Genomic DNA, 17500 nt, shown 5'->3' on the forward strand with positions numbered 1-17500 from the left:
AGAGAGAGAGGAGAGCGAGGCATTACGGAAGTCTGGAAAGACGAAAGACGACAAACGGCGTCGTCACTGGCGACTACGACGACGACTACTACTATTACTATTACTACCACTGCTACTGCTACTACTACTACTTCTTCTACTATTACGACGACGACGACAACGACGACGACGAAGTCGGCGACGCTCGTGTTTGTCCGTGTATTCATCCGTGTACTCCTGAGGGCGGAGACCGCAGAGTATTGATTTCACCCCCTTCGCCCGGCCACCCCTACCTCACGCCGCGGTGTCAGCACCCACCCCCTCTTTCATCCCTCTTTCCAAGTCCTCTTACCCCTCTAACAGCGCTCGTAGTGGCGTCGCCACCGTGCTACTGCTACTGCTACTGCTGCTGCTGCCGCTGCTGCTGCTGCTGCTGCTGCTGAAGCCACCACCCTCATTCAACCATCTCTCTCTATTTCTATCTATCTCTCTTTCTGTTTCTCTTTCCCTCTATCTCTATCTCTATCTCTATCTCTATCTCTATCTTTCTCTCTCAAAATTCCAATTTTACTCAAAGCAGCCGCGCGTCGCTGACAACGCGAGACCAACCCTCTCTTCTCTCTTTCTCTCTCTCTCTCTCTCTCCCTCTCTCTCGTGTTCGTTGATACACACTAACATAGACACCACTACGAACACGTTGATATCTTCTCCTCCCTCATTCTCCTCCATCCCTCCTCTCTCTCTCTCTCTCTCTCTCTTTCTCTCTCTTCATCCATCTTTCTCACTCTTTTTCCATCCTCTCGGGTGGACCAATCAAGCCTGCCAGAGTCCAATCCTGCGAAAAGCTGGCCGGGATACCAGAATGAGAGAGATAGAGATAGATAGATAGAAAGAGAGAGAGAGAGAGAGAGAGAGAGAGAGAGAGAGAGAGAGAGAGAGAGAGAGAGCAAAATGGAGGTACGAGAAACGCGATGAAAACAAGCGTTCGCGGCCTTTCACTGCGAATCTCTCTCTTTCTCTCTTTTGCTCGCCCGCTCGTTATCTCTATCTCTTGATGCTTATCTTTAACCACCTATCAGCCATGCTCTACAGAATGGATCTTTCTTCTTATTCTTGTTCTTCTCCTTTTTTGTTGTAGGTTCCCCGTCGTTTCTATTCTCGCTCGATGAATCTCTCTCTCTCTCTCTCTCTCCTAGTTCCTCTCGAATACACCTATACGAATAATTTCCCCCTCTTCGTCCATCCTCCTCACGAATCATCAAGACATGCGATAACTTAAGAGATAATAATCCTTGTCTATGGATGTATTTATGTAAGTACTTGATTACTTCGCACGGTTCGTTGGTGCGTGACAAATCAGTAATTTCTAGTGATTCGCTCGCGTTGCGATCTTAGACGACGACATACTTACATTCTATATATATATATATGTGTGTGTGTGTGTTTATATATATATATATATAATCTTTCTTTAGAAGTACATCGTCGTGATAAGGTAGATAGGAAAGGAAGATAGGAAGATAGGAAGATAGGAAGGAAGGAAGGAAGGAAGGAAGGAAGGAAATTTTCCAAGCGGAAAGTAATTTTAGGAGGTAGTCGTTTGTCGCGAGTACGAGAGAAACTCTCTAACGGTGAATCTTCTCTACTTCCTGTTCTACCAACTGTAACGAGGACGATATCATAAAGAACGTCTAAATAAATCTTTTCTTCTCTTTTGACCTTCTCCCCCCACCCATCCATCCACCCACTCTGACCTCACCACCTCACCCTTCTTCTATTTGTCGTAATCTAAGATAGATAATGACAAAAGTAACCTATTTCCTTTTTCCTTTCCTCTTCTTCTTTTCTACGCTTTTTCATTCTTTCTTTTTTCGTTTGCGATCGAGATAATCTCTTATTTATTTAACGTCGAAAAATAAACAAAAACAATACGATTAAAGGGAATGAAAAGGAAAAATGAGAAAGAAGAATTGACAAAGAATTAAAATCCTAATAACAATGAAAAAGAATAGAGAAAACGTAAACAATCATCACTGTAATCCATCGAGGCTCGCTTTTGTATCTACATATGTATAACGCTGAGTGTCGAATGATTTTACAGAAATGCCGTTGTACGTCGAGCGTTTATTATGAAATTATCAAAAATGTGTATGTGAGGAGAAATAAAACGAGGGGAAAAAAAACAACAAAAAAAAAAAAGAAAATAAAAAAAAGGAAAAAAGGGAAAAGGAAACAACGACAATAATAATAATAATAAAAATAAAATAAAAAAAAAAGAAAAAAAAAGAAAAAAATAAAAAAAAAGAAAATAAAAAAAGAAAAAAAAGGGAGCGAAAGCGAGAGAGCGGAGAATAGGTGTTGAAATAATTCAACAAAAAATAACGAATGAAAGAAAGAGAAACGAGAGAAACGAGCGAGAGAGAAAGAGAGGATGAAATAATGGAAGCGTTGCAAAATGTAAATAAACGCGATGGTATCGACGAACGTCGAAACAGTGTAGGTGGAACGTATGTGTATCCATTATATAGACTTCACGTATATACGTATGATGAAACTATGTACAAAAGGGGGTAGATTATTTCCCCTGAAGCAAAAAAAGAGAGAGAGAGAGAGAGAGAGAGACAGAGAGAGAGAGAGAGAGAAAGAGAGAACGCGAGAGAAAAAGAGAGAGAGATTCAGCTTTGGTAGGTTGCACGTCGGGTGCCACGAGAGATCCACCCTCCATGTACCGAGTCTGGTTTCACCCTCGTTCCACCCCCTTAGCGAACGTCGATAAACGTCAATTCGCAGTCTGGGGTGCGATCAAAAATATTTGCCAAACGACGCGTCGTGCGACCGAAGCAAATCCCTGGCCTTTCCTGCAAGTTGATCTTCCTCTTTTTCTATCTAAATATATGTACATAGAGGACATAATATATACGTGTATATATACATGTATATATACATATACATATATGTATATATGTATGTATGTATGTTGCACTCATTCGACGTGAATTTGATGATCGGAAATCTCGAATCAGCTGTTATGGGCACGAAATCAATGAAAAAAAAAGTATAAAAAGAAAGAGATAGATAGATAGATAGAGAGAGAGAGAGAGAGAGAGAGAGAGATATTGATAGAGATAAAGAAACAGATTCCATTTTTTTTTCTCATTTCATCAACGCATAAAGAGATTTTCAGGATATCGATGCTTATCGATCCAAAATCTAAAATTTTGTTATCTATACAATCATTAACATGTTTCTGCAATGAACATGAAACACGGAATTTAAAATATTTTATCACGGCTCGCTTGATTAATACAGGATTCCATTTTTAACGAACATACTGCACACACACACACACACACACACACACACACACACGCGCGCGCGCGCGCACGTAATATATATATATAAATCGTATCAGATGATAACAACAAATCGATAGTTTTGAAAAGAACAAAAAATGAAAGAAAAGAAAAAAGAGAAAAATCGTGAAAATATAAAATATTATATTACATACGTATCTACGTAAGCTTAAAAAAGAAAAAGGAAAAATAAAATACAAAAAAAAAAAAAAAAGAAAAAAGAAAAGAAAAAAAGAAAAGAAAAAGAAAGGTTTTTAGTTGAAACGCGATTAGAGTGTTGTTTCGTACGACTCGTATTATTCGTAGACGGTCGTCGATCCAATTAGGTTTGCTTTGACTTGGAGAATACTGCTTTAGAGTCTTGTTTTGTCTCTCTCTCTCTCTCTCTCTCCCTCCTTCCCTCACACATACGTATACATACACATACATACATCCTCCCTCTTTCTTTCTCTTTCTCTTTAAAAGGAACTCTCGACAGCTGGAATCCAGAACTATACATGTTGTTCCTCGCGTGGAAACGCACGTGCGGTGCACGGACTAATGCTAATGAGCGTAGAGACTCGTCTCGTAATTGACTGAGAAGTGCGAGCACGCACAAGTCTATAATATCCCCCCCTACCTCTCCTTCCCACCACAGTTCCTTTTCTTACGTACAACATTCCCCCCGCCTTCTCCCTCTTTCACTGTCCCCCCCTCCTTCCCCACCTCAACCAACTACTCACCACCCAACTCTACCCATTCCACCGTTTACCGTATACGATCTAGATCACGACGTCCCTTTCTACGACGTGTTGATCGGATCGTCCGATTGACATTGATCCACGCTCTTCAATCATTTTCGTTTATTTTTCTAACTTCTTAGCCTCTCTCCTCTAGAGGTTCCTGTTTTTTCTTTTTTTCTTTTTCCTTTTCTTTTTTTTTTTTTTTCTTTTTTTATCTTCGGGATTATCATCTATATATGATCGAATGATCGAATCGATCGATATGATCGAATGAGAAGAAAAGAGCTTCGACAGAGATCAAATTCCTTCTTTCTTTTTCTTTCTTTATTTCTTTCTTTCTTTCTTTCTTTCTTTCTTTATTTCATTCTTTATTTCATTCTTTATTTCTTTCTTTATTTCTTTTTTTTTTTTTGCTCCCTTCCCTTGAAGTCGAGTATGCAGAAATGCGAACGAGAAAGAACGTAACTTTCATCTTTCACGTTTTATTTTTTTATTAGACGAGGAGAAAAACGAGTTAACTTCCATCGTGGTTTTATGATTTAAAGAAGAATCGCAATTATTTTCACGTGTCGTAGAAACTTCTACGTTAAATTTCTCTTTCAAAAATAATTAAGATCGTTGAATATGTTAAATGTTATCTCGAAAAAATATAATTGACCAATGATTCGATGGGATTAGTACATACAAAAGGGTATTCCCAGAGTAAGTATAGAAATATTTTAGATATTTACTTCGATATATCTGAATAATAAAAGTATAAAAAGATAAATAAACAAAAAAGAAAGTTTGTACAAACGTATCCCCCCCCCCGCCCCGGTTCCACCACTCCACGCACCGCCACACGCCCCAATCCAAAGTATTTAACTTCGTCAAATTATAGAGAACTTTCGATTTATATATCATTTATTGATATTAAACAAAATTTCTAACGAATTCGGGCGAATCATTTAAATTGGACACGAAGGGGGCGAAGGGGAAGGTAAAAAAAAATCGATCATCGATATAACGTATGCTGCTGAAACATATTCAAATATGAGGGATATTAAACGGGACGACCATTTATACGAACACACACACACACACACACACACACACACACACACACACATATATATAGAATGCTCAAATGTAAATTATTAAAAAATAAATGTTGAATTAAATTCCGACTAAAATATCTCCAATATTATTTTCGAGATATCGAGTACAAACAGACCGAAGAATGAACACATACAAATACAAATACAAAGACGTCATACGTTTTGAGATTTAGACGTACGATCTCCTGGTCGTAGATTTTACGAAGTAACATTCGACGTGAAAGATATCGCGTTTCAAAAATCGAAAGAAACTCTATCGTACTTAGGATTCTACCCACATCAGAAACGATCTGTCACGAGACAGTCTTCGAACAAAGGGCCATTGTACTTGGAACGACTAGCTATCAAAATTCGATAACGGCCAATCGACGATATATTTTCACTCGACACACACACACACACACACATATACATATATATATATATATATATATATATATATATATCCAAACCACTCGAGTATACGTACATATATGTATATTCGAATATACACAGATAAGACTAAAGGTATGATAAAAGATGACAACAAAATCCAATCATTTTATCACGAACGACGGACGTGTAACGCGGTCACACAACAACGCGACACGTACGACGACCTTACATCGGTTCGTTCCCACACGCGCGTACACATGCTCTCACACACATATATGTGGTATGAATGTTTTTTACATGCTACTACTCTAACGGATATACGCGAGAAATGCGAGATCGGAAGGTAAGGAGAGAGAGAGAGAGAGAGAACGAGTCGATGTGTGCCAAGGTGACTGAAGCCTTCGTTGATCTTTGTCAGAAAAAAAAGGAAAAAAGAAATAAAAAGAAAGAAAAAAGAAAAAGAAGAACGAGAAGAAAAAAGAAAATAAATATATTCTCCTCGTTGATTTTCTTTTTTATTTCTTAGAAATATTTCTTACTGTGATTTCTGAATCTCCAAGGTTTAGTATTTCCATTGGTTGAAAAGGATAACTAGCGCCCCCCACCCACCCCATCCTCACCTCTCTTTCTCTCTCTCTCATCCTACTCGGGATAAAGAGCGTTCCAAGTGAAAAATTTGTGTTGGCCTAGTGTCGAAGCTCAACTGGCTCGGCGCGTGCGGCCGAGCGTAAAATCGGATAACGTTAGAGACCTTTTCGAGGGGAAATAATGCACGGCTTTTGACGGACGGATCAAGAAACGATATGTAGCAGGATTTACGAGAGCTTTCTGAAAAGAGAAAGAGAGAAAGAGAGACATAGAAAGGGGAAGAACGAGAGGGGAGAAATGAGAGAGAGAGAGAGATAAAGAGAGAGAGAGAAAGAGAATTTGATCTCGATCCCTCTCGATGCACATCGAATTAAAATAAATAAAAAAAAGAAGAAGAAGAAGAAGAAGAAAAAAAATTCGACGAAAGGGATGTTGTCAAAGTTTTCAAATCAACGCGTGGAACTCTCGTTTCATTCCATTAGAGTGTCTATCATAAAATGATTTCGAGGAACAAAACGGCGATTTTAAAACGACTTTCGTTGAACGGTAGGCAGCGGTTGATTGTAGGAGTAGTAACAGTAGCAGCAGCAGTAGTAACAATAATAGTAGTAGGTAGGTAGTAGTAGAAGTAGTAGTAGTAGTAGTAGTAGTAGCAGTAGTAGTAGTAGTAGTAGCAGTAGTAGTAGTAGTAACAGCAACGGCAGTAGTAGCAGCAGCGGTAACACGCGAGAGGTAAATGAAAAGCCGACTGTGCGGCTGATTCATTACATTATCCGTGTTTCCCGTGGACTAATTAACATCGTCGTTGTATTTGAGAAATCCAAGCCGATTGCGTGGACTCTCGCATATAGTAGTCGGTCGAGAACCCACGTGAAAACGATAAAATGTCTTATATATGGCTAAAGGAGAAATAACTGTATGTTCAGTGTTGGCGACGTTCGACGTTGGAAACGCACGAGTTTTGAATGAAAAAGAGGTATAGATGGTATAGGTGTCGGTAGAGGCTGTCGAAGTTACCGGAAAGGCTGTTTTACCTTTGGTTCCGTATTGGACGTCTTCATCTTTTTGGCCGGAGGAGGACTAGCCGCAGTGTCCATGGCCTCCTCGGCCGGCGTAGTAAGGGGTGGTCCCGGTACGGAGGCCACCTTGGTCTGTTCCGGCTTGGCCGGGGCCCCAGCTGCCGTTGCGCTGGCCGGGCTCGGCGGAGGACATGGCGCCGCGGCGCTAGTTGCCGGTGGTCCGGCTCCTTGCGAGACAGAAAAGCCCGTCCTTGAGCTAGGCGGTGGTCCCTGAGTCTGTTGAGGCGCCGTCGCTGCCGGCGTCGGTCCCTGCGACTGGGTTGCCTGTCCCGCCGAGTTTTGACTCTGAGGTGCCGGCGGCCTCGCCGTTCCGTTCATCTCCGGTTTCGATTGTTGCGGCGCGTGATTGTTCTGTGGTTTCTCGTGCTTGTCACGAGCCTTTTCACGGCGATGTCCGCTCGAGCCACGCTTCGAGCCCGCCGTCGAGGACTGCGCGTTTCCCGTCCCGGTCGCCGAGGCCGGCGAATGGCTGGGTTTAGATTTGTTCGAGGAAGACGATTGTCCGGTGGCACCGGTTTGACCGGCCGTGGTACCGCTACCACCGCCGCCGGCACCACCGGCACCACTACCACCACTACCACCACTACCAGCACCACTTCCACCACCGGCACCACCACCACCACTACCACCACCCGCACCGCTTACACACTCCGAATTTTGAGAGTTTTGCCCGACGGAGGTCGACGATGAGCCCGATGTCGCCGAACCCGACGTTGAGCTCGACGATTGGGAAGATCCGTTGTTGCTATCCTGGGAGGAGGCCGTACCATTGATCTCGTTTGACTTAACGATCTCGTGCTTGGCCTCGCTGCTCTTCGTGCCGGGCTTCGTACGCTTGATCTTCATCTTGAGGCCCTTGTCGACGGTCGCCGAATGTTCAACGGCCATCTTGCCGGGATTTCCGGCGTTACCGTGTACCACGGCGTTTACCGCGCCCACTACAGTCGCGGACCCTTGCTTTCCTCCCGTAACTAGCTGCTGCACCTGCGAAGAGGTCGAACCGTTGCTCGTCTGATTGTTACCAGTACCGTTGTTACCGCCGATGACGATCGGCCCGTTCGCCGTAGGAGCGTTGCCACCTGCGCCTAAGCTACAGGGGCTTTGGGCTCGGCCGTTTCCCGAATTACCGACGACGCAACCACCACCGGCACCACCGGACGAGGAAGAGTTCGAAGAGGAGGAGGACGACGACGAGGACGAGCCTGAGGAGGACGACGAGGACGACGAGACGTTAGACGAGTTCGACGAATTCGAATTGGACGATAACGAGGACGATGACTGATTAACCGCGTTCGATACTACGCCAGACGATACGACTCCGGATACCGAGTTGGACGAGTTAGACGAGTTCAAAGCTGACACTGAGTTTTGAAGATGATGATGATTCGGATTATTCGTGGCCGATGCTGCCGAGGCAGGCGTAGAAGCCATGCCTGTCCCCGAGGAGCTCAGTTTCTCGTCCCTCGTCTTCTCAATGTCCGCATCAAGATCGATTATAAGATCTCCTATGCCAATGTCCCATTCGTTGTCGTCGTACTCGAAGTTGTTGGTCGCATTAGTCGCGGCCGGATCCAGCTCACCGGCGTTAGCAGCCACCGTGCTTGTTTTAGCCTCGCGCTGCTGGCACGCACTGCTAGACGACAACGACGACGACGACGACGAGGTGGAGGAGGAGGAGGAGGAAGAGATAGAAGAGGAGGATGAACCGGACGAAGAAGAGATAGAGGTAATAGAGGAGGTGGAGGACGATGTCGGCGCGGCTACCGCTGCTCCTGACTTGTCTCGACCTTGATGATGATGATGATGGTGATGATGGTGATGATGATGATGATGGTGGTGATGCCGATGATGATCTCTCCCGATCGTGTTACGTTCTTGCCTTCTCTGACTACCACCGTTGTTGTTATTGATATTACTTCCTATGCTGTTGTTGCTGCTGCTATTGCATCCGCTGTTGTTGTTGTTGCCGCCACCGTTACTACTACTACTACTACCACCACCGCTGTTGCTGCTGCTACTAAGGCTACCGTTGTTGCCGTTGATGTTGCCACCGTTGCTGCTACTAACGTTGCTGCTGTGGTTGTTGTTGTTGATGTTGCCGTTACTACTAGCACCACCACCACCGATACACGGGGATGGTCCTTTGCGGTTAACGTTAGGGAGGCGACCGCCTAGTGGCGTGGTCGCCATGCCCTTGGAAACGTTTCCCCGGCACCCGCCAGCCTGATCACCGACTGCCCGCCTTTTCTCACGGATCCCGAATAATGGCAGCGCGAGCGACACGCGTTCGTTTTACCCCGACCACCGCCCGCGAGACGCGCCTCGTCCATCGAACACATCACTTACCCCGCGGCTACTCCTTTGGTGTTCTTGATATCCAAACAAGACCCGCGCGCGCACACTTCTCACTCTCTCTCTTTCTCTCTCTCTCTCTCTCTCTCTTTCTCTCTCTCTCTCTCTCTCTCTCTCTTTCTCTCTCTCTCTTTCTCTCGCTCTCTTTCTCTCCCTCTCTTTCTCTCCCTCTCTCTCTCGCTCTCTCTACACAATAGCAACTCTTTCTTTTTTTTGCGCAAAAACACCTTTTTATACACCTCCTTCTCTTCTCACTCTCCCTCTTGTGATTCCGTTGATATATATATATTCGAATTTATATGCTACATATATCCTGGATAATCCCAAACCTTTTTAGATCCAACGTATAGACTCCTTTGCACCATCGACACATAAAACACTGACGATTACGCCCTCACGGGGCCACGAACACGGGGTCACCACCTATCACGACACATCACCGACACAAACTCGACGAATCTTATTACGAATTTCTTTTCTTTTTGCGATGTTATCCGATAACACCAGAGATATTTGGGAGCCTCGCCAAGATCGCTCGAGATCCCAGCTTCTTTTAATTCCTTTCTTTCTTTCTTTCTTCCTTCCTTCCTTCCTTCCGTCCGTCCGTCCGTCCTTCCTTCCTTCCTTCCTGGATTCACAACAGTCGCTCCATTTTTTTTAGTCACCGGTCACGCGATTTCTCTACGATCTTTCTTCCATGCCAAGTTAAACCACGTCTCGTAGTAAGTCGAATCTGTAACAAGATGGAGAAACGAACTTCGTCATAACTTGGAAACTTTGTTTGCAAAAGCTAGATTATCGGATAAACAAGTATTATGCTCGTAACGTTTGATGCTTTATCAGCGAACCACGTATTAACTTCGAAAGACATCCTTTGTAGTTATATCGTGATCATAAACAACGCTGCCTTCGAGATAAAGTCGCGGATGGGGCTTTTGGGTGACGGCCAATAATCAACGAGTACGTTGTTTAACAGTATGAGAGAGAGAGGGGAGGAGAGTAGAGGGAGAGTCCAAAGAGTATATGCCCGCGTACAGTAAAGTAGCTTGTTAACCGTGGATTCGATATAATTACGTGTTTAGAAAACAACCCTTTCACGATCTGCCTATTTCCCTTTATTTCTCGCTCTCTCTCTCTTTCTCTCTCTTCCTCGTCTACAAATTGGTATTCCCACTTAGAGAGGAATTCGTGTCAGGGAACGATTAATTTTACCGGCGGCATTTTGGCCATCGTCCAAACGTTCGTTCGGCATCGGAGACGGCTGGCCGCGCGAGAAAGACCAATCCCTCCCCCCTACTAATACTACCACCACTACTACTATCTACACCATCTCCATCGGCATCCTCTCTTCCTTTCCTTCTAACCCCTCGACCGCGAAAACCCAACCTCCACCCTCCTCCTCCTATCATTTTCTCGCGGTTATATACATGCTAACTACTGACCATCGATCAGCTGTCCAACAGTCAGCCTGTTTTCTCTCTCTCTCTCTCTCTCTCTCTCTCTCTCTCTCTCTCTCTCTCTTTCTCTGTCTCTCTCTTTACTAATTTATGTGGACGTTAACCGGTCGACGATTTACCGTTAAACACTATTCTATTCAACGACCAAGATGATGTTCTCTCTTCCTTTGGGTGACTCTCGACCAACCCCTATTCTATTGTTTCAGAAGTAGCTTCAAATTTACCCTTTTAGAATCTGACGTTATCCTATTTAACACTTGATATACATTCGTGCAAGGAATTTCCTAATGAAATTGATTCTTCTTAATGAACGCCAAAGACAATTTTGATCTAATTAAAGTTTTGTTTTGATCCGTTGCATTATTTGTTCTCTTTTGTTCTTTCCTCCTTCTTCTTCATACTCCTATATTTTTTCCTTTTACAAGTAATAAAGATAGATACGTCGTCTTCGATTAAATAGAAACATTCGAATTGGTTTGAGATATTCAATGGAATTAGCACGACAATCGTTCGTTCGATCGGTGAAAAGGTCATCGAGGACGCAATCCAGCAGGTTGTCCTTCGCTATCGGTAGAGCGATTCCATGAATGGGAGATCGACGACATGCCTGAGAGAACAATTGGTAAACCCAAACTATTTGCTCCTGTTCCACACCACTCGCTTCCGCTAAACCCCGATCGTAATGACATCAATGAAGTCTATTGCCACCCGTTGAGATAGAGTTTACTCCGATTCGATTGGTACAACACGTTGACCCATGGATTCTCTGTTAAGACCCGATACGACGATAAGGACATTCGCAAACATATTTCGATCGGTATGATCATCCCAAGCAAAAGTGATCTAGTAATGCATTATTGTTTCTCTCCTAAATACTAATGTCAGAATTTCAATAGTTCTATTTTTTATCTCTACGTTAATATACATACTATATTCTAATATATCATTAGATACTATATGTAGATAATAAAGAATATAATACTACTTGTATCGTTAATAAGTTTATTTAATTTTTTACGATGATAAATCGATAAGATAGCGGATTATAATGATTAACGAAATCTTTCAAGGAATCATTTTGTTAAATCTCAATTGTGAGAGATTTTAATAAATTAAATAAATAAATTAATTTCTTATCGATACACGTTGAAATCAATTTAATCGTTGTCGAACCATCGAATACTCTTCTGTAACTCTTATCGGTTTTTTAAAATATATCAGATCAGTGAGAGATAGGAGTGATTGGAGGGGTGGGGTTAGAGGAGAAGGAGGAGGAAGAACAAAAAAGAAATGAATGGTGATGATATCTTGTCATATCATCAAAATCTATTTAGTATGAGACCCTAATGGATTTCACAAGTTCTCCGATTACACGCGTTCTCAGATAGGATATGCTTCGTGGTTCGATCGTATGACTCACATATCCGTGACTCTCTTCTAACAAACTGAAAAAATATAAACGTAACTCGATCTACTTCGACGTTTGACGAGATCTCGTGGCATTACACAGGAAAAGACGTTTAATCGCAATAGCTTTGTATCAGTCTTATCTTACGACCAAAAGAAAAAGAGAAATAGATATACGGATAACAAACAATAAGGTATTAGATTTCTACCAGGATGCACATAGTTTAAATTACCCATTGCGTATTTCAGATTAGTCATCTTAATCGCGTCAATTCCTTGTTTATTGCTGAATATATAAACGTATTATAATAAACACACAAATTAAATCGAGATACGTGACTTGCAAACAATAAATTTATTTATTATGTATCTCCTTTCATACGTGTGTGTGTGTGTGTGTGTGTATCTGTGTGTTATAAATGCATATGTTAAAATATTCAAATTAAATCGATAATCCTTGTAAGTCATATTTTAATTAATCGTTTGCCAAACGAATTAGTTTCATAAAACAGAAAGTAGATAAAATTGACAAAGTTGAACAGTAAATTTATATTACTCAACGATCATGAAATATTTTGTCATTTGATGTTATTAAGCAGTTAATTATTAAGGGAATTTATACGATATGTAAAAAAAAAAAAAGTAATGTGTCGATGGTAAGGCACTTTTGGAACGAAAGTTTTGTCAAAAATTCAAAAGTTGAGTTTAATCGCTTTGACCCATGAACGGTTCTTTGCTTGTTTCACGTAATTAAATCTTATATTTTGTAGTAGGTTGAAAAAAGATTTACAAAAAATTAATTAATTTTGGACAAAAAAAAAAAAAAAGAAAAAAAAAAAAGGAAAAAGAATATCTTTGAACACCAAAGCTAAATTTTCTAATATCAATTTACATAATTAAAAATCTTCAATTCTTTGTAATAATTAAAAAATAAATAAATGAATAGAACGAGAAGTACGTTCAAAAAATATAAAGTTTCTCGTTACTCTACGTAACGCGTACATGATATTTTGACGATCTTTGCAATTAGCAATGTTAATAATATTAATAATAATATTAATAATAATAATAATAATAATAATAATAATAATAATAATAATAATAATAATAATAATAATAGTAACAATAATATTAATGATGATAATAATAATAATAATAAAATGATGACGGTCTGAGCTTTTCACTTTACAGTAGCCTTATATTAGATCGTAAAAGATTAATATAGACGTTCGTAGGATGAGGCATTCCTCTTCTTTCCTTTGTCTGTCAGTTTTAATGACTCGGTTAGTATTACACATGCAAGGTAGAAAGCAGGAAGAGGCAATCGTTTATGCTAACGACGCTACTGTAACTTCCTTCCTTCGGAGGGAGACGGGAAAGATCTCTTAACTACTTTAATTAAATGCCCAGGGATTAAGATCTTAAATGTACGTTATAAAGTTTATCGCTGATATCAGTGTGAAATTTCTATATATAATATATATATATATATATTTTCTTTTTTCCTTTGTAAAAATTTTTAAACAGAAAACGAGAGAAAGAGAGAGAGAGAGAGAGAGAGAGAGAGAGAGAGAGAGAGAGAGAGAGAGAGAGAGAGAGAGAGAAAATCTACAATCAACGACGATATGACTAAGAAACGGTGCATAGTATTTATGAAACGAGTGACGAAAAAAAAAATATATATATATGTATATATATATATATATATATATATATATATATATATAAAATGGTAAAAATAAAACCAGTCGACGAAAAAAAAAAATTTTGAAAGAGAAAAAGAACATAAAAGAACAAAAAAAGAAAGAGAGAGAGAGAGAGAGAGAGAGAGAGAGAGAGAGAGAGAAAATACGTGATATTCATTCGAATCAATGTGCGTGACGAAGACGTTTACTCTACTAACTCGTTATTGCGATTTGATTTATATTGTTTTTCTCTCTTTCTTTCTTTTTTTTTCTTTTTATTCTTGTTTTTCGTTGCTTTTCCTTTTTCTGCCATCCTCTTCACCTCCCCATTCTCTCTCTCTCTCTCTCTCTCTCTCTCTCTCTCTCTCTCTCTCTCTCTTCTTTTTCTCCCGATATACTACACTTCCTTTATATTTCGTTTCTGTTTCTCCGCGCTCCACGTCCATTTCTCTTTCAATATCCATAATAAAAAACCGGCCTCGTTTACCATATGCCCTCAAACCGAACAAGTCCAATGCCTACGATGCATATATATATATATATATATATATATATATATATATATATATAGAGGATGTTTCAAAACAAATATGTTTTCAATCTTTCAACATACTGGATTGTTCGAAATTAAAAAAAAATATACTATATGCGTGTATATATGTGTATATATATTTTTGTTCTTTTTGTTTTCGAAGCGATCGATGTGAAAAAAAAATAAAAATTGAAATAAAAAAAAAAAAAAAGGAAATAAAGTATAATCATGATCCTCGTAACGTTAGGATTTCTATTTGAGTTTTGAAATTTTTTATCTTGAAAATATATAATACAGATCAATTTTGTAACGGCCTGTATAAGGACTAACAACAGTCAACTTGCGAACGATGATGATTCTGAAAGTTTGACAATACGGCAGATGCTGCTCTCTTTTCTCTCCGTCTATCTCTCTTCCTTTCTCTTTACTCTTTGACCCCCTTTCATCTTGTCCGTTCTTTCGTGTCATCGACGTTGTAAACAGGAGCTCGTACATATATACGTATATGTACATGTACATATATACGTTCCATCTCGACAACTTTCTCAAAAAGATCTTATAAAATACTCACGAGATAATCAAAATATATCACAAAGTAGTTATATATATATATATATATATATATATATATATATATATATATATATAAAGAAAAAAATGAAGAAAAAAAAATATAAAGTTTATTTCGAATTTATTAAAACTAAACGTCAATAAAAAAAAAAAAAAAAAAAATGTATATATATATAATAAATATTTTTACTGAAATTAACGTTTAAAGTAAATATTATTTCCTTTGAAATAAAATCCTTTATGATAATTAAGTCACTTCGAATTTATGAACGAAGACGTCATAAAGGTCGAATAGAAATGAAATACATTTATTCATAAAGACGAATTTATGAAAAAAAAAAAAAATTTTTTTTTAAGATTTTAAAGATTGAATTAAATTTTTAGAAGATCATAATATATTTTTCATATTATCAAATTAATTACCAATATTATTAAATAATTATTTCCCATGAATGATATAAAATCGTAAAATTATAAATCAAAATATCTCTTTTACAAACCGAATATTAATCGTATTGATTTATCATTAAAATTGAATAATATCATTGAGAATAAATCTTTCTTTGACAAATTACATTGGAAATTTTTGAAATTAAACGTATATTTCGATACGACAATTTTTATTATTACAAAATTAATTAGCACAGTGTTACGTCATAATATACTAAAAATGATGTCGAATTAATGATCCTTATTATTATATGTTTCTTACTTTAGATTACGAAAGTCCATTTGGACGGATAACACAAGCCAAAAATTGAGAAACCAACCCTGTTCCATCCCTTTCCATGCCCCACCACACCTGTCCAATCAAATTATCTCTACATTCGAAATAATAATAATAAAAAAAAAAAAAAAAAAAAAAAAAAAAGAAAAAGACAAGAAAAAAAATCAAAAGAAAAAAATTTTTTTTCCCTTTTTCCTTTTTCCTCTCTCCCACCCTCATCCTCTGAGACTCACCAACGTCGTTTCGCCGTTCTACGCTCGATAATTTCCATTGTTCTCGAGGGTTCTTGTATTTTGAGTGTGCCTACTTCGAGCCAACTTTTCGACCCTTATAAAATACTTCCGCGTCGCGTAGGGATATAACCGACGGGCATTGTGCAACGTGCGCTATATCTCTACCACATATTATATACATATGTACGTAAGACATAAATCTGTCGCGAGTTAGCAAATACATAACGAGAGTTATATAATTACGCAAGTTTAGATTTACTTCCCCTTGATCGGAGAGTATACACAACATACGTATGCGCGTATACGTATGCATAACAATATAGATCCATAAACTTAGTGGAATAATAGCACGCGGGGTCTGTAGTTCGCATAAATAAGATGAAATCGGGCAAACGTGAAATTTATCTACCGAATAATATTACATACAAATTTGATTATATTGTAATTAACTTTGTATATTAATCCAATATTTTTCTTTCCTTTTTATCGCCAATACAAAAATATTTATATAAATTTTTAAGTTTGATCGTTTAAAACTTTATTCGTGCTTTGTGTCATAATTATACTATACGTACTTAAAGTATATTGCTTAGCATAGTATAATTATACTAAAAAAAAAAAAAAAGAATTTAAACGTAGATTTCGAAGTAATTAATTTTGTAACAATAAAATAAAAGAAATATTAAAAAAATAGAAAAGTAGAAGCGTACGACTACAGTCACGTGCTATTGTAATAATTATTCAGATAAAATAAGATGAAATAAATTGTAATCTAAAAAAATTAAGTTAAAAAAAAAAAAAAAGAAAAAAAGAAAAGAAAAGAAAAAAAATGAAAAAAGAAAGAAAGAAATAAAGAAAAAAGAAAGAAAGAAAGAAAGAAAGAAAGAAAGAAAGAAAGAAAGAAAGAAAGAAAGAAAGAAAGAAAGAAAGAAAGAAAGAAAGTTGATCGGTAATCGGTGAAAAGTTGCAATTGCATCTGCAAGCATCTCGATAAGGAGAGGTTGTACAAGAGGTTGTATAGAACGTGACTGTGACTGTGACTGTGACTGCAACTACGACTGCAACAGTAACAGTAACAGTAACAGTAGCAATAATAGTAGCAAAGGCAACGGCAACAACAACGACAGCAACAACAGCAGCAACAGCAACGAACGACAACGAACGACGATGGCATAGCCAGAGAGCGTAGCCAACGGAGAGAAGGCGGTAACAATCGCGAAGCACTCGTCTAGAAAGGAAACAGGCTTTCGCCATTCCGCTTTCCATGATCGTTCAATTATTCAACAGAGTGAAAGAGACAGAGAGAGAGAGGGGGGAGGAGGGGGAGGGGGTGACTACTCTCTC

General features: G+C 39.0%; 1 protein-coding gene across 9 annotated transcripts in view; it reads right to left on the minus strand.

Annotated features, from left to right (window-relative positions):
- The window catches only part of LOC118440615 (uncharacterized), a 206114-nt gene that overhangs the window by 55132 nt on the left and 133482 nt on the right, over positions 1-17500 (minus strand). For all 9 annotated transcript variants that reach the window (XM_085658187.1, XM_035863908.2, XM_085658185.1 and 6 more), the window contains one exon: positions 7149-10278. In XM_085658187.1, the coding sequence (XP_085514313.1) occupies positions 7149-9383 (2235 nt within the window). In that variant the 5' untranslated portion in view covers positions 9384-10278. The remainder of the gene's footprint in view (positions 1-7148; positions 10279-17500) is intronic.

This window comes from Vespa mandarinia, chromosome 7 (assembly GCF_050613455.1).
Source record: "Vespa mandarinia isolate Hongniang chromosome 7, ASM5061345v1, whole genome shotgun sequence".
In the NCBI taxonomy this organism is placed as follows: domain Eukaryota; kingdom Metazoa; phylum Arthropoda; class Insecta; order Hymenoptera; family Vespidae; genus Vespa; species Vespa mandarinia.